This window comes from Gilbertella persicaria (assembly GCF_025201335.1).
Source record: "Gilbertella persicaria strain CBS 190.32 chromosome Unknown B0P05scaffold_15, whole genome shotgun sequence".
NCBI classification, from domain to species: domain Eukaryota; kingdom Fungi; phylum Mucoromycota; class Mucoromycetes; order Mucorales; family Choanephoraceae; genus Gilbertella; species Gilbertella persicaria.
The window spans coordinates 330,776-345,863 of record NW_026251976.1 but is presented as its reverse complement, the minus strand read 5'-3'; the positions used below and the strand labels follow the sequence as shown (position 1 = coordinate 345,863).

Here is a 15,088-nt window from a genome sequence, read left to right as displayed (position 1 = left end):
AAAGCCCTTACTACCCTTTGAGGACTTTCTTCATTTTCACAATATCTCGATTTGCCAGCGATAGGGCAACTCTCTACTATGATATATCATAGTACGAAATGTTTGTCTGGACCTATAGAATACACCCAAAGTGTTGGATTTGCAAAAGTTATATGGCCCTAAAACGAAAAACATGTTTTTGACAGATAACTCTAAATTTGGATAGTAGATATATTGCTTTCTTTGCACCATTAGATGTGGCCTATTGATTTTTACGACTTTTGCTAATGGTGCATGCTGATAGCTCCTTGTTTTTAGGTACTTTTGGATGAGTTTTTGTTTTAATTTCAATTTTCTAGATTGAAAACTAGCGCACACTAGTCACATGATCAGTCTGGTGTTTAATTACCGATCATCTCTACTTTTTAATGAAATCAGGGAAACATGATCGATTCATAGTTGTAATTGCTCTTTTCAGTGTTAAACAAATGCAATGCGAGTTTGAAATGTATAGCATTTCAATATAATTGATATGGCTTATTTTAGATAGTTATGTTTTGCTTTGTAAAGGGCAAGACACAAAAGAAGAGAAAATGCATTGAAGTTTATTGGATTTCATCCACTTTGTTTTCTTGTAAATTGTCTACTTGTTCTAATTGTGTATTGCAATTGAGATTTCTTTGATTTGCTTCTACTTCTTCGTTTGCCTCTACTTCTTCATTTGTATCTGCTTCTTCATTTGACTCTACTCCCTCATCTAAACCTGCTGCTTGATCTCCTGTATCGTGTGTTTGTTGAGGCTCTATACTTTGTTGTTCTGCTCTATTTTCTTGAGATTGAACATCTTTGTTTTCGGTATGTAAACTATTGTTGTCATTCGTTTGTATCTTGTTTCCATTCCCAAGGAATTGGTTGTCAACAATATAACGAAGGCATTGCAAAATAACATTCTTTTCTTGAAGAATGTCTTTTTCCAGCAGCTAAAAAGAAAAGTCAGTACCTATAAACGCACACATAAGGAACTTTTACCTTGAACAACAAATTGGGCCTTCTATTAATGGCTGGAGCAGGGCGAGGTTGTTTTGGTCTAGGCTCAGGCTTTTCATGCAAAAAGGTACATTCATCACCTCGCTTACATTTACCAGACATGAAATATTTACATCTTCGCTTGGGTTTGTCTTCAGGCAATAAGATTTTGCCTATGGCCGAAGGATCTTTGGAAGTGATGGCGTCCTTTTCTACATCCATCAAATCATCCTCTTCGTCATTTTCTTCGGAATCATAAGGAGCTATGAGTCCATTTGTTTCTTCTGTCTTTTGTTTCTTTTCTTGTCGAGTGTTTTGTTTCATCTTACGCTTCTTGCCTGACAATTCTCCTCGTGCTTCTTTCTCAACCTCTTCCTTCTCTTTTCGCTCTACATTTGCTTTGCTTGGCCAGTTCTTTTTTCTAGCTGCAATCCAAGCCTCTAATTCTTCGGGTGTATTGATTTTAGGCGCATTGGCTGGAATAATACCATCTGGTTTTGATCTATTGGATTCATAAGTCTCCTTTTGTTTGCTTCAGTTTATCTTGACTTACGGTTTCTTGTTAATTGGGACTTTTCCATGTGCTATTTCTTCATGTTCTTCTAAAACTGAAGGAAGGCACATATGATCGCAACTTGGACATTTAATATGAAGTTTTTCATGCTGTGCGACAGCCATGACTGTCTTTAACCATCGATTACAACACACTTTGGGTCTAAGGCAATAGATTATGAGTAAAACGATTAGTTCTTTTGGCTCTCTTACTTTTCAAGAGGTTCTTGTGGATTGGATTGTTGGTTAGGTTTGGTTCGACGATAAGCTGGTTGGGCCAAGTCTCCATAGTTTAACATGGACCTTTGTTGATCCTGAGCTGCATAATAGTCTGCATAATAGTCCGTAGCTTGTTGTGGCGGGTATGAGTGATAATAATGTGGATGATAGGTAGTTGTATGAGCAGAGGATTGTTGCATTTGATATACAACACTCGATAAAGCAGCCGAGGGATCGCCTTGAGGGATCTGTGGCTGATTCCCGGGATTCGAGTAGTATTGAGGATAATAGTATTGTTGGTATTGCTCGTAAGAGTATTGAGGGTAGTTGTTGTGATTATTGTTAGCCATAGATCGTATTGAAGGAAGAAAAAGAAAATTATTTTTTTTTGAATGTAATACGGTCACATAGTGGTATGGATAAGCCAATGAGTGTTGAGGAAGCTTGGTGCCTGATAGTAAATTCATGCATAAACTTTTTATATCAAATATACTCAGTAGTGAATTTAATGGGTAGGTGTTTTTATGACTAACAGTTAGTTATGCCTTATTGATCAAATCGAATTTCGGCTTCTCTCTGAATGAAAACCTGCCTCAACTAAACATACACAGTTCTTCATGGATTCCACTCAGCTACTCTATCAAAAAAAAAAAAAAAAAAAAAAAAAAAATAGGTGGAAATTGAATAAGCTACTGCCCAATCAACTACACATTAGATTTACACTATGTCATTTTATTTATATACACGAATGACTGAAAAATGTGTTTTTACGTATGTTTGTTTTATATTTGATATTTTATTCAAAACTGCAATAAATGTGCCACAATTGCATCTCTCCATCTGATAAGATTTGAAACTTCCCGGATAAAAGCAGGGAGACTTTGGGGAGTAATTGGGCGCTCGATCTTAGCATTTTGTGAACGAATGTACTTGTTTCTATAATAAATCAATTCTTCAAAATATATAAAATTACCTATAAGAACAAGATGAAGTAAAGTAATATGGACATTAAATACTTTACTGAAAAATCTGACGGCGAGTATTTGCTTTTTTGGTGTTTCTGGCTACACTTCAAGTATTTTTTTATATATCATGTCTTTCTTTGGCGTTGTATTATTCGGCATAATACCTCCTGAAAATTCAGTGAGTGAAAGTAAGACTTGTTTGTTTTTTTATCAACACCAAGACACCGTTCTATTTTCGTTTTCTGGTGATACTATGTTCTTTCTCGACCCTGTCAAGTTCCAACATATCTATATAACTAAGAAACCAGTCGTCATAACTTTCTAATAACCTTTTCTACTATTGTTTCAAGGAAATACTCCACCCACTCCAAAAAGTGATCCTTTGTATAGGAAAAAAATGTTTTGAGCACAGTAACGAAGGGAGGCATATTGTAAGAAATAATTTATATGCCAATTGACCACATTTGAAGCAATAAATGGGTTTATTTATCAAACAAAAAAACCTGTCATTTATGTAAGAGAGAATAGTTGTCCAAGTTATTTTACTTTTGATCCTATACTAGACAATGAAAATAGGCTTTTTTTTATTTATTTATAATAGACTTATTTTACAATTGATGCTTAGAAATACGTTCTCTTGTCTTTTTGAAAGTTTCATTTGAGAATGCAATCCACTGATCAATAGCACGATTGCCTCTTTCTTCATGATCAGCTGGATAGTTCTCCAATGTGGGTAGCTCTGGATGGATCTTTTCAGCATGATAATTTAACCAAGTAAGAAACGGCTGTCTTCGCTTTCGATCTGCGTTAAATATCTCTTGTAAACTAATACCGGGATTGAAGTCAGAAGCAAACTGCTGCATATGTTCTGTCGTCGGCAAAAGAGCTTGGCCAGACCAGACACGAGCCACACTGATCGCTTGTGTATCAAAGTGTGAAGGTAGACTCGTGATCGGAGGCAGTCCTACAAACGCTAAGGTAGGATCCGACATCAAGAACACTTCACGATAGACATTCAGAGGAAATTTAGGACCAAGCACAACATGACTTTCAGGCACATCATCATACAGAGGTCGAGGAGGCACAATAGCCACTTGTTCAGCGTCTTTTGGGATCACCAATCCATCTAAGAATTGAAGACGTGTATTGAAACCTGTACAAAAGATCACTTGGTCTACATCATCTAACACAGTATCGTCTTCAAACAGAATTGTCCCGTCGATCTCGCCTTTTTCGTTCGAGAAGGTTGCTACATTAGGCTTGATGCTGACAGAACGAGGAATTGTACTGCGCACAATATTGTAGATGGGAAAAGGGGATTCAAAGGGTCCTTTGATAGCCATGGTAGTCGTTGTCGAGAAACCCTCCAAAGATCTAGCAATATCCACTGCAGATATACTACCACCTATCAAAAGCACATGCTAATGGTTTTGGGTTAATTTCGAATTAAATGCATGATGGGAGCTTACTTTGCCCACGAAATCTTCAGGGCGTCTATATTGTATGGAATGCATGGATCGATCAGGATGCATTTTGTTGTATGCAATAAAGTCTTTAAAATCAGGCACGTAAGGGTCTTGATGAGGACCTGTAGCAATAACAACAGCATCAAACGATTCTTTCCATCGTGTTTCACGAACAATACCACTTGTATACACATCGTATTTTGAAAGTGTTAATTCCCACCTATCTTGCTGTTTGGTAACCAGATCAACACTGGTATCAAACTCAATCAATGGCATTAAATCGTAATGATGAGCATACGACTCAAAGTAAGCTTGTGTAACTTGATGAGGACACCAGTCGGGTGTGTTCTCTGGGAACGGGAAATCAGGATAAGCAAAAAGAGAGGTCGATATGTTATTGTAAAGGTCTCGATAACAAGCTGAAGGAGGACATTTTCTTAGCATTAAATTTTTGATTTCAGGTGTCATTTCATACAGTTGTTTTTGTGGTTCTCCTTCTTTGACCTCCCATGCTTTGTGTTCAACATCACGTGTGATACGCGAAGTTGGCATTTTAGGCTTGGGAACCATGCTTTCTGAATACACCCTAACAATTGCATGAATAAGGACAGATAGATTGTATGATAAGTTACCATACGCCACCCACAGAAGAATTCCTTTCAAACACACGGACACAAAATCCTGCTTCCTTTAAATGTCTTGCAGAAGGCAACTACTATTGTTAACAAAGACAACATATGGCATATTACTTTACACCTGAAGGACCTGTGCCAATCACTGCTACATGCTTAATTTGTTTTTTAAATTTATAAGGGCTTTCAAGCGCTTCTTTTGCTTCATTCAAGGCAATGCGGTCAATTTCTTCAAGATCAAGCACTTGAAATCCTGCTTTTAATGCTTGTTCAGACATACAGAAAGGAAGAAAAAAGAAAAACGACACAAAAAAAATAGAAAAAATAAGTATATTTCATCACGTGAGATTAAAACAAAAAAGGATTTCTTTTTATTCGAAAAACTTAGTTCATGGATTGAACCAACTTGTTGATGAATTGTTCACGGTTACCAGTGTCACCACCTTCAACGTAGTTGAGGAACTTACGTTCTCTCCACAAGTTGTTGGGGTTGGACAACTTGAAGGGCCAGAGGAAGTTAGAGGCTTCCTTGAAGTGAGGACCAACAGTGGCAATTTCGTGGATGAGATCTTCAACACAGATGATGTTGTACTTGCCAAGGACTTGTTCAATGACAGAGTTGTCATGGATAGGGATACGTTGCTTGTTAACCTTACCGTAACCACGCTTGTAGATCAATTCACGGATGGTCTTCAAGTTGGGGTAACCGTAGGCAACGTAGGGTTGAATCAATTGGAGCATCTCAGAGGTAGCCTTGTTGAGACGGACAAAGACACCGTTGTTGATTTGGAGGAGACGCAAGAGTTGGAGAACCTTACGGGGCTTGGGGGCAATGTTGTTGATACCGCGGACACGAACAACGAAGACGAGCTTTTCTTGGGCAGGAACGTAGTAGTTACCTTGAGCCTTGGCTTGACGACGAAGACGGATTTCGTTACGAGCAGCAGCCTTGTATTCGGCATCGTACTTGGCAGCACGCTTGAAGAGGTCACGTCTCTTGGCAAGCTTAGCCTGTTGTTAAATGTTAGTAAAGATGCGTATAAAGGCGAGAGAGATGTTAAAAAGAAAGGAAATCAGCCCCGAAAGATGGTTAACTAAGAGACATCATTGAGTGCAATCTAGTCCATATGGGTTGTACCCCAAGTATCATCATGTTTCCTTTCTTCTCTTCACTCTTTCTCACTTTCTATTTTATTCGTCTACTTGCCTTACGGAGTTCAGCCTTCTTGGAAGCAGCAGCTTCAGCAGCCTTGGCAGAGGCCTTGTTCTTCTTCAAGAGGGTTTCAGGAACGAGGACGTCGTTAGCAGCGGGGACGTTGCTAATGGATATGGTTAGTGACCAAGTTCAAAAAAAAAATGAGGAAGTGCTACTGTATAAGCCACCCAAACATGAGTTGGAATATGAATCCTTTTCCGTCTAAAAGAGACATATGATCTAATGCTTAGGCGTATTGCTATATACATAAACAAGCATTTTCTTCTCCTCGATTCGTGTTCCTTCATAAATAGGAATGGAGTAGTAACTTACTAAGCAACCATGTTGGTACTGTCTGAACTGGTGTAAAAAGAGAGAGAACCATAAAAAAAATTTTTGTCCACCATTAAAGTCTGAATTTTCCAGTCCCGGACAGTAATTAAGCAGTCATACACATCTCCCGCGCTTTTTTGTCATTTGAATGTTTATAAGGCATAAAATGTAAAAATCATAAATATATTGATAAATAAGACATAAGTGAATATATATATAATAGTTAGATATCAAGTAGCAATCATGGCATTATCTTGCAAAGATGACATCATGCTTAACATGGGAATAGACTTTTGATATGGTTGATCTGCTGAACACATAGCTAATGCTTCATCTGTATTTTCTCTAGCTGATACATCTTGAGATTTATATAGTTTTCTCTTTTGCTGACAAAGTTTTGGAAAGGCCTTTTTCATAATACGATGCATAAATGGCTTCTTGCTCTTATGCTTGGTTTCAGGATGTACAAGAGTGTTTGAAGAATAGCAACCAATAAGACTGGAATGGTGAGGCTCTTGCTCATTATTGTCCGCAGCTCGTAAGGCATGAAAATTTAATTCTTGTTCAATGGCACGCATTGTATCTTGAATACTGTTTAAAATATTTTCTGACTTTGGGCTCTCTATCCATTGTTGCTCTGCTTCTCTGTCATAAACACTGCTTGCATTATCTTCTTCTTCTTCTTCTTCTTCTTCTTCTATAAAGCTTGGTTCTATATGATCATACATGAGAGAAGGGAAATAAAACTATACTGGTTCTTACCTTGACTTGAACAGCGATTGTTGCATTGAATAGAAACAAGATGGTCTACTTGATCCTTTAGATTGGAAATAATATCATCTTTTTCTTGTAATTTTAAATGACATCTAGACTCCATTGATTTCAATTCGCTTCGACACTGTCGTTGTAAATTGTCTAATTGATCTTGATAATACATTTCAAGTTCTATGGCCCTATTTCTCCATTTGAAAATCACCTCATTTAAAGCAGCAATTTCAGACTAGAACAGATGAATGATGCTGCATTTAATTGTCTCTATTTTACCTCTTTTATAAGCAATGTTGTTTCCAATGCTGCGACATCAATAGGTTCTTGAGGGTGAGAAGGAAGCATTGCTATTACAGCTGCAACCATAGAAGCTGCTTCTGTATCGTCTTGTTGTTCAAAATAAGTCTTCAAGCAATCTGTGCTTGTACTAGAGACCATTTTAAATAATAAAGCTTCCCCCTCTTCTGGATGAGAAAAAAAAAGAAAAGAGAAAGAAAGAAAATCATAATAACGCCCATTTTAGACAATCATTCAATTTTAGGAGTTAAATGGTTTTAAATACTTCTCTCCTATTATTATTTATTATATGTACAATTTAATGGTTCATAGATCTGGGTTGAATGCCAGTGTTGAATTGTTGTTTGACATGATTACCAGCGTTTTTAGAGACATCATGTTGACGAGAAGCAGTATGGTTTTGCATATCTTGAGCTTGTCTTTCTTGAAGGATACGGAGACGCATACGTTCTTGTTCCTCAGAATTTTCTTGTTCTTGTTCATGTTCTTCTTCTTTTGTCTTGTCTTCATTCTTCATGGCATGCATGTGGTTATGATGGTTGGGTTGCTTGACTCTCATGCCACCAACGACTTGAGCAGGAACGACATCAGAGGGAATACTAGGGTTAGGCATGTTGAATTATATATAAGATAAAAAAATACAGTAAAAAGTGGTTTGGTTTATATACTTTTTTTTTTGTTTTTTACTTGTTGCATAAACAGTTTGAAGACATGAAATCATTATGACATCGTGTTATTATGCGAGCTAAACGCCTTGAAAATATTCGGAGTTTTGCATAAAAGTAGTGTCATGTAAAAGCTGCGGCAGCAGTGTTCACTCTAATGGGGTGATTTTTATTGAGTTATTCGTATTTATGGTCTATAAGTGATCTTCTTGAGTTTGGTTCATGTCTGTTTCTACAGAAAAAAGAAAGAAAGAAAGAAAGAAATGAGAGTGAAAAAAATAAGACACATGAAATGAATGCAAGAAAGTTAAAATAGGCTTTTTTTTTTGAATACTTACACTGTAGGTGCGTCATGGCCTTTTTATATTGAAAAAGTGATTTTGATCGCGTCAAGTCTATAGACAGCTTAAATTCACATGCTTTTTTCTCAGGCAATAATTTAACGCTCAGTCTTAACAAGGTACCAGTTTTATTTTCTTGTTTTTTTTTATTTCTGTTTAGTAAGCAACATGTCCATAGACTCTAAGAACAAGACTCAAATTCAAGATGATGATTCCGATTTCGATGACTTGTTAGATGGTAATAAAATAAAAAACGCGCGCTTTTATATTGATGTGACTAGACGTTTTGGACGATATGTCTAATACCACACTTGAGCAAAAAAAGCCCGTGGAGACAAAAACCAAGACGACAGATCAAGATCCACCCGAACAAGACCTCGATGAGCTCTTGGGTAGTGATGAATTCGCAAAGCAATTAGCTGCGGGTATGGAACAATTGATGGGTCAGATGAATACTGATGAGAATGATGAGATGAAGCAAGCATTTGAGAAAGTATGGGCTTCTCTTGACAAGAACACAGAAGAAGAAGTAAAGAAAGTACCCAAGACTCCTCAATCCTTTCAAGATACGATTGGTAAAACCATGAACAAATTGAAAGATAGTTCAAAAGAGATTGATGTAAGTAACAGCAAACAAAGTGTGTGTGTTATTTACTTGAGCTAGACTTCCATGGCTGAGGAATCAGAGGATGCTTTTATGGCAGAGCTCATGAAGCAAATGGAAACATTGGCTGATAATGGAGAATTTGAAGGTGTTTTAGAAGGCATGATGAGCCAATTGATGTCGAAAGAATTACTGTATGAACCCATGAAGGATTTGGCTCAAAAGTACCCTACTTGGTTAGAAGAACACAAAGACGCAGCAGAGTATGATAAATACAAGCAACAACTTACCATTTGTCAACAAATTGTGGCAAAGTATGAATCTCCCGAGTTTGATGAAAAGAATGAGACACAAGGTAAAGAAATCATGGATTTAATGACAAAGATGCAAGATTTGGGTCAACCTCCCGCTGAACTTTTGGATGAAATGGCTCCTGGTATGAATTTGGGTAATCCTGAAGGTATGCCTGACATGAAGGATATGGAAAACTGTACAATAATGTAGAATAATAAAGTCAATCTCTGATTACCTAATAAAAAATGATGGCTTAAGCCATTTGAGTATCATCAAGTTTCGATTATATGTGCCTAGAACAGCTAAGGAAAGCTTATTTGATTAAAAACAGTCTTTTATCTCTCTCTTTTTTTTAAAAAAAAGGTTACATTGTTTTTTTTTTCAGGTGTACAACATGAGTAGAGCTAAAGGTGATTAAGGACAATTTTATGGAATGACTCCAATGAGAACATCTTTTATTTGCATAAAAACATACTTGGTTTAAACGCAGTTTGTGCTACATTTGTCTGGTTGAACCCTGATACTGCAGAAGGGACTCTCACCCAACAAAATTTGCTTGTTTGGTATGATCTCTAAATTTGGCTTATCTTTTCTATGTTATTGTTTAACTTGCATATTGTGTGTGTGTGTGTATGTGGCTGATTGGACCGGCTTTCTCCGGATTTTTTTTAATTGACAAATCAAATATACTCCTCATTAACCTGATTTATCATGTAGATATCAATTTATTTTTAAAGAAAGCAAGAAAAAAGGAGAAAAAGAAGGTGCGGTATCACTGGGAGAATCAAGGGAAATCGCTGCAAACTATTCAATTATTGAGAAGATTGAACCTTGATAAACTAAAAAAAAAAAAATTTCTCAATGGAAATAAGTGCATTTTTATTTCTTTTTTATACTCCCGCTATCTTTTCAGCCCTCTAGATGAACAAAAAAAAAAAAAAAAAAAAAAAAAAAAAAAACGAGTTATTGTTCATTTACTGAGTTTATAAGGATGTTACTCAACAAAAGAAATGCAATTTCCTTCTTTTTTATTCGAATCAGTTGAGCACAGATCTTTTCAAAGTCGTGTAGCCTTGTGATAGTCTGTTCTAGAGCCATATTTTATTGGACGAGAAAAAAAAGTTTCATTCTATGTATACAATGGCGCATTTCTTTATCCAATCAATGAAACCAACAACACACTTTTTGAGCGTGTAACCCATACAACAACAACACTGATTTATCGCCAGCGATCTTCTTTACTTGCTGCTTTCCCATTGTTTCTCATGTAGACAAGTTCTAATAAAGAAATAAAAAAGATTTGAAACATTTACCAAAAAACTTGTTTAGAAACTTTTTTTTTTTTTTGTAAACAAAGCAAAGGCGAGACAAGTTAGCTCGGATCGTCGGACAGGTTTACCGAGTGAATTTTTTTTTTTGGGATGATTATATACAGATAATTTTTATTTTTATGAAAGTACAGCAGAAGGAGAAGTTGAATAAACACTATAAATGGGTGAAGAATGAGAATCATAAAAGCAATACTTGTTGACGAAATCAGAGTAGCTCATTTGGAAGCCTTCAGCAGAGAATGGAGGGGGAGAAGCAGGTGGTGTGAGTTGCTGAATGGGAATAGGTTCGGTTTTAGTGATATGAACAGCGGGAGATAATAATTTAGTGGTTTCTTGAGAGAGAGGGGTATAGAACAAAAGATCATGATCATCTGTAGGCGTAGCAGGAGGTGGTGAAGGCGGTGGTGAAACTGGTTTACGAGCTGCGGTTAATGAAGCAGAGAAATCATATCGTCTACCCAATACTTCTTTTTTGACTTGTTGTTTTGGTTGTTCTTGGCAAACCTCTTTTGTTTGTTCAATCGCTTGTTCTCCAGAAGGTGAAAGAAGCATTTCATAATTCATACCATTGTTATTGTCCCAGAATTCTTGATTATCGACAGTATATCTTAAAGCAAGGTAGATAGTTTGAGGAGTCTGTTTTGCTTGAATAGGAATGTTGAATACAAATCTGTCCCACGTATTAGCAGTGCTAGCGATTGATTCACGGAATACTCCGGTTGTTTCTTGATAAGTACGCCATAAATCAAATGTGTAACGTACAGTAACAACTTTATGAAAAGATAGATTGGCTGCTCTACAGCGTCCCTCAATCACCATTTGTTGGTTCAACATGTGGTCAGCATCACCATCCAAGAGTTGAGCATTTTCCATACGAATGTTTGAATGATGATGATGATAAAGCATCCTTGAAGAACAAGACCAGTTGGGAAATGTAAGTTTGAAATCATCAGCTGAGGTGTCCATAAAGGGAGGGTCTGTCTTGACAGTTATTGGCGATTGTGTTTTGTAAAAGTAACGCACTTGCTCCAGGTCTTCTTGTGCAAATCTAACCTTCTTTTTCTCTTGTTTTGGTTTGTATTTTTGCTGAACTACCACAGGATCATTGATTTGATGTGTGGCACGTCTTAACACAATTCTTTTTTGACGATGAGTATATGTAGAAGTGATGGTATTAGACATTCTCTTCTTTTAATGTAGATGGAATATATACAGATGAAGGGAAAATAATAATGCGATTAAAAAGGGTAGAGAAAGTGGAAAGAAAGAAAAGAAGAAGAGAAAGAAAGCGTCCTTTTTATATTAAAAAACAAAAACAAAAAAAACCAAGGCGATTATTTTTAATAGATAAAGTTTTCCCTTTCGTCCCTACTTGGCTTTAAGCTCCGTTCTGATTCCATATTAGTATTATCTGTCTGGACCGTTTATCAGAAAGAAGAAGAAAAATTGTTTGACAAACATCACACAAACGATTTAAAGTATGGCATTATATAAATAGTCAACCCCATCCTAATTTACTTTATTAGAATCATTCACACACACATACAAATACAAACACAAAAAGCCTTTCTTTTCGTTTACTTTAAGGATACATTTTGTCATTATTCACACAACTCGTCAAAGAGATAACAGCCTATCGCCTGCAACATGCTATTCCTCACTATCTTCTAAAGAAGAAGAAGAAGAAGACGATGACGACGATGATGATGATGATAATGGCGAAAAAGAAGAAGAAAAAGAAAAGCAATGCAAAAGACGACTTGTCCAAAAGAAACGTAGAGGCAATCTACCTAAATGTGTCACTGCCATTCTGAAGCAATGGCTGATAGATCACCACAAACACCCCTACCCTACTGAAGAAGAGAAACGAGCACTGGGGCTCAAGACAGACCTCACTCTAAACCAGATTAGTAATTGGTTTATTAATGCACGAAGACGAATTCTACCTTTTATCTTATCACAAAAAAAATAAATCCAAAAAGAACTGATATACCCAATTAAAGCGCATGGATCAGCATCCAAAAACGGAGTTTACTCCACATTTCCAGTTTTTTACCATTGAAGCTGATTTGAAGTTCACTGTCGTTATCAGCGAGTGAAAGAAACGGCGTGTCGCTTGTGCAATGACACAGGCTGCACTTGGCTATCTCAATGATCAAGCATCAAGCTAATTCGAACCCTAAACCACAAAAAGAGAGAGCGATTGTGCACATCCTGGTAAATTCTTGGAAAATCAGAAATCAAAACGCCGATTGAAACCTACAGTCTCGATAGAAGATATGCATCAACTATGTTCGGAAATGTCAGGAAGTACGATAAACTTTCTTTCTAAATAAATACAAATGCTGTTTCTGCTACAAACAAACCAATATTTGCGCACAAGATCGATTCACATGATTCAAACACTTTTTTTTTTCTTCTGTCGTGATGATATCAAACATAACGTTTAGATTGTAAAGTAAAAATATAAAATATAAAAAAAAGGCGGGAAACGTTTCAAAAGGAGTCGATTTAGATCTGTGACAGCCTGGATTCTCCGCGCCTCGTCCATATATGTACACATAAGATAGACAAATAGGATCAAATGACACTCGGACCATCTTCAAAGCGGTTGACGCCATTTCAAATAAAGAAATCGAAAATAATCATGTAACAATCATACCACACCATTCCCGGAAATAGTTTGCACCCTGAGAGAAAAAGATTGCACTCATTTAGAAATTGTAGATTACACAACTGTGCAATCTTAGAGAGGCTCTTTCTTCAAGCATAATTGTAGCTTTGAGTCAGGATAGCAACAAAGCTCCTCAAAGATCCTCCAGATAAACACTGTTATAAACATCGATTATTCTCAAAGTCAAAATTTCTTCCTTCGACATTTCTTTTGTTTTCACCTTGCTCTCAACCACAAACCAAAGTTACTCAATAGGATTAAGCTCAGGGAATATGGCAGAAAATAAGCACATCCATATCCTCGCTGGACAGTTACCTTCTCAATCTAATCTGAGACGTGTATAAAAGCATCATGTATAAAAAGAAAGTGACCTTTAAACTGCTCATATCAATCAAGTACATCCAAAGGATTAGAAATGAAACTTAGATACTAGCCAAGAGCAGTTCCTACTGCCTTCTTTGCATTTGGCTTGTCTGTAACTCCTTGTTTTTCTTTCTTTAGAATTTTGTTCATAGAGTAGTTCCACTTCAATATTGATAGCACTCTGCAAAGACGTTTCCCCAAAATAGTCAATGCTCTAGCTCTCATCTTGGACTGAACTACAACAATGGCCGTGTGGCTTCAATCAGAACAATATATAAAGGCACAGCCGCTCGTCATATCGTCAAAATTAGTTTTGAGTCACTTAAGAATGTAGGTGTTGATCTTCGCAAACATGTCTTTACTCATAGAAAACTGCGAATTGTTTTATCAAGAGTAACTTCTGCATCCAGCCTTTCAGTTTTATCACCAAAAGAAAACAATAATAATATAAAAATAGCCAAAGATATCGTTTATCCCGAAGTCGTATTCCAATAATAGCTTTCTGAGACAAAACATAAGCTAGAAATTAGCTTTTTAAATCATGCTAGAAGTTTTTTTATCATCACCATTAGATTAGAACTTTATTTACGCCATCAGATTGGGATAAATTTAGCAGCTAAATCTGCAGGGCAATGACAACTGACGACCGCAAGTCTACTTACAAGATTGTCTTATCATTTCATTAAGATAAGTAGATGCAATTCGACTAGGACCGAGGATGCATGACTTTGTTGAACTGGTAGTTTGCGTCTAAATCATTGTTGCAAAAGAAGGAAAGAGCAAAACTGTGTCGCGATACGCTTTGTACTAAAATCGATGAATCTGATAGGTAGAATTTAAAAGTATAGTGTATGACAAATTCTAAAAACCCAGCATATTTTTGCTTTCTAACGATCTGTGTAGTGGAAACTGAGAATTACAAGCCATGACGGGGGACACAAGACGCTGCCTTCATGGATTTAGCACTAAGAGGAGAAAGGAAGTATAATGGAGAAAAAAATTTACACAAAAATTAATTTTATGCTTTTGGGTGGCTTGGTGGTTCCATCTAATGCTACCACCTCACCTTCCCAGGAATGGACTCTTTTTGGCGCTAATGATGATATAGAATCTCAAAAAGAACAAGGGCAAAAAGATTATAGGAATGGTCTCCTCGATCTTGTTTCTTCAAGATTTATAGCTCTGCATCATCAAAAATGTGTCCTTGATACATTGAAAATATCAAATACAGAGACCAACGAAACTATTGGGTATTCAAATTAGCAGTTGCTAAAATTGACAATATCGCAAATAGATATCCCAGACTGTCTAGAAACTCTTTGTTTGTCAAAAGCAATATAACAGAATAATATAGAGAACAAGTCATGCAAACCATCTATTAAAC

At 36.5% G+C, this 15,088-nt stretch overlaps 9 protein-coding genes across 9 annotated transcripts; 1 reads left to right on the top strand and 8 right to left on the bottom strand.

Moving 5' to 3' along the window:
• Nucleotides 1-584: 584 nt before the first annotated feature.
• On the bottom strand, nt 585-2,126 carry B0P05DRAFT_586273 (uncharacterized protein; the record flags this gene model as incomplete). Its single annotated transcript, XM_051582498.1, has 4 exons — nt 585-959; nt 1,009-1,507; nt 1,559-1,720; nt 1,771-2,126. 4 exons carry the CDS (start codon nt 2,124-2,126, stop codon nt 585-587), a joined length of 1,392 nt encoding a protein of 463 aa, XP_051435926.1.
• Nucleotides 2,127-2,567: 441 nt separating this feature from the next.
• Nucleotides 2,568-3,232, bottom strand: B0P05DRAFT_508468 (uncharacterized protein). Its single transcript, XM_051575572.1, has 2 exons — nt 3,071-3,232; nt 2,568-3,029 (listed from the first exon to the last, which is right to left on the bottom strand). The coding sequence occupies exons 1-2, from the start codon at nt 3,167-3,169 to the stop codon at nt 2,952-2,954; spliced, it is 177 nt and encodes a 58-aa protein (XP_051435924.1). The 5' UTR covers nt 3,170-3,232; the 3' UTR covers nt 2,568-2,951.
• Nucleotides 2,577-2,741, bottom strand: B0P05DRAFT_467993 (uncharacterized protein; the record flags this gene model as incomplete). The annotated part of the gene is made up of 1 exon (XM_051574405.1): nt 2,577-2,741. A coding segment is annotated over one exon (165 nt), but the record flags the coding sequence as incomplete, so codon positions are not given.
• A 49-nt stretch (nt 3,233-3,281) lies between the features above and the next one.
• Nucleotides 3,282-5,145, bottom strand: B0P05DRAFT_537744 (uncharacterized protein). Its single transcript, XM_051577765.1, has 4 exons — nt 4,962-5,145; nt 4,840-4,919; nt 4,211-4,793; nt 3,282-4,162 (listed from the first exon to the last, which is right to left on the bottom strand). The coding sequence occupies exons 1-4, from the start codon at nt 5,115-5,117 to the stop codon at nt 3,350-3,352; spliced, it is 1,632 nt and encodes a 543-aa protein (XP_051435923.1). The 5' UTR covers nt 5,118-5,145; the 3' UTR covers nt 3,282-3,349.
• A 5-nt stretch (nt 5,146-5,150) lies between these two features.
• B0P05DRAFT_537743 (ribosomal protein L30, ferredoxin-like fold domain-containing protein) lies at nt 5,151-6,398 on the bottom strand. The gene is made up of 3 exons (XM_051577764.1): nt 6,368-6,398; nt 6,047-6,158; nt 5,151-5,850 (listed from the first exon to the last, which is right to left on the bottom strand). Exons 1-3 carry the CDS (start codon nt 6,376-6,378, stop codon nt 5,224-5,226), a joined length of 750 nt encoding a protein of 249 aa, XP_051435922.1. The 5' UTR covers nt 6,379-6,398; the 3' UTR covers nt 5,151-5,223.
• Nucleotides 6,399-6,500: 102 nt separating this feature from the next.
• On the bottom strand, nt 6,501-7,602 carry B0P05DRAFT_537739 (uncharacterized protein). Its single transcript, XM_051577763.1, has 3 exons — nt 7,412-7,602; nt 7,130-7,367; nt 6,501-7,079 (listed from the first exon to the last, which is right to left on the bottom strand). Exons 1-3 carry the CDS (start codon nt 7,571-7,573, stop codon nt 6,598-6,600), a joined length of 882 nt encoding a protein of 293 aa, XP_051435921.1. The 5' UTR covers nt 7,574-7,602; the 3' UTR covers nt 6,501-6,597.
• B0P05DRAFT_489418 (uncharacterized protein) lies at nt 7,603-8,415 on the bottom strand. Its single transcript, XM_051575300.1, has one exon. It carries the CDS (start codon nt 8,043-8,045, stop codon nt 7,731-7,733), a length of 315 nt encoding a protein of 104 aa, XP_051435920.1. The 5' UTR covers nt 8,046-8,415; the 3' UTR covers nt 7,603-7,730.
• On the top strand, nt 8,280-9,756 carry B0P05DRAFT_636641 (Pex19 protein). The gene is made up of 5 exons (XM_051583625.1): nt 8,280-8,557; nt 8,617-8,676; nt 8,720-9,057; nt 9,103-9,638; nt 9,705-9,756. The coding sequence occupies exons 3-4, from the start codon at nt 8,734-8,736 to the stop codon at nt 9,544-9,546; spliced, it is 768 nt and encodes a 255-aa protein (XP_051435919.1). The 5' UTR covers nt 8,280-8,557; nt 8,617-8,676; nt 8,720-8,733; the 3' UTR covers nt 9,547-9,638; nt 9,705-9,756.
• Nucleotides 9,757-10,784: 1,028 nt separating this feature from the next.
• B0P05DRAFT_468128 (putative phosphatase regulatory subunit-domain-containing protein) lies at nt 10,785-11,849 on the bottom strand (the record flags this gene model as incomplete). Its single annotated transcript, XM_051574412.1, has 2 exons — nt 10,785-10,937; nt 11,079-11,849. 2 exons carry the CDS (start codon nt 11,847-11,849, stop codon nt 10,785-10,787), a joined length of 924 nt encoding a protein of 307 aa, XP_051435918.1.
• Between the last annotated feature and the right edge of the window lie 3,239 nt (nt 11,850-15,088).

What these genes read in the sequence shown, in the direction of transcription:
- B0P05DRAFT_508468 (XM_051575572.1), bottom strand. Translation starts at nt 3,169, where the DNA reads ATGCCTCCCTTCGTTACTGTGCTCAAAACATTTTTTTCCTATACAAAG. An exon ending in TTGAAACAATAGTAGAAAAG is followed by an intron (nt 3,030 to 3,070) that starts GTTATTAGAAAG and finishes TTAGTTATATAG; the next exon opens with ATATGTTGGAACTTGACAGG.
- B0P05DRAFT_537744 (XM_051577765.1), bottom strand. Translation starts at nt 5,117, where the DNA reads ATGTCTGAACAAGCATTAAAAGCAGGATTTCAAGTGCTTGATCTTGAA. An exon ending in TTGGCACAGGTCCTTCAGGT is followed by an intron (nt 4,920 to 4,961) that starts GTAAAGTAATAT and finishes TAACAATAGTAG; the next exon opens with TTGCCTTCTGCAAGACATTT. An exon ending in CTGAAGATTTCGTGGGCAAA is followed by an intron (nt 4,163 to 4,210) that starts GTAAGCTCCCAT and finishes CAAAACCATTAG; the next exon opens with CATGTGCTTTTGATAGGTGG.
- B0P05DRAFT_537743 (XM_051577764.1), bottom strand. An exon ending in AGAAGGCTGAACTCCGTAAG is followed by an intron (nt 5,851 to 6,046) that starts GCAAGTAGACGA and finishes ATTTAACAACAG; the next exon opens with GCTAAGCTTGCCAAGAGACG.
- B0P05DRAFT_537739 (XM_051577763.1), bottom strand. Translation starts at nt 7,573, where the DNA reads ATGGTCTCTAGTACAAGCACAGATTGCTTGAAGACTTATTTTGAACAA. An exon ending in CAACATTGCTTATAAAAGAG is followed by an intron (nt 7,368 to 7,411) that starts GTAAAATAGAGA and finishes CATCTGTTCTAG; the next exon opens with TCTGAAATTGCTGCTTTAAA. An exon ending in CAATCGCTGTTCAAGTCAAG is followed by an intron (nt 7,080 to 7,129) that starts GTAAGAACCAGT and finishes ATGATCATATAG; the next exon opens with AACCAAGCTTTATAGAAGAA.
- B0P05DRAFT_489418 (XM_051575300.1), bottom strand. Translation starts at nt 8,045, where the DNA reads ATGCCTAACCCTAGTATTCCCTCTGATGTCGTTCCTGCTCAAGTCGTT.
- B0P05DRAFT_636641 (XM_051583625.1), top strand. Translation starts at nt 8,734, where the DNA reads ATGTCTAATACCACACTTGAGCAAAAAAAGCCCGTGGAGACAAAAACC. An exon ending in ATAGTTCAAAAGAGATTGAT is followed by an intron (nt 9,058 to 9,102) that starts GTAAGTAACAGC and finishes TACTTGAGCTAG; the next exon opens with ACTTCCATGGCTGAGGAATC.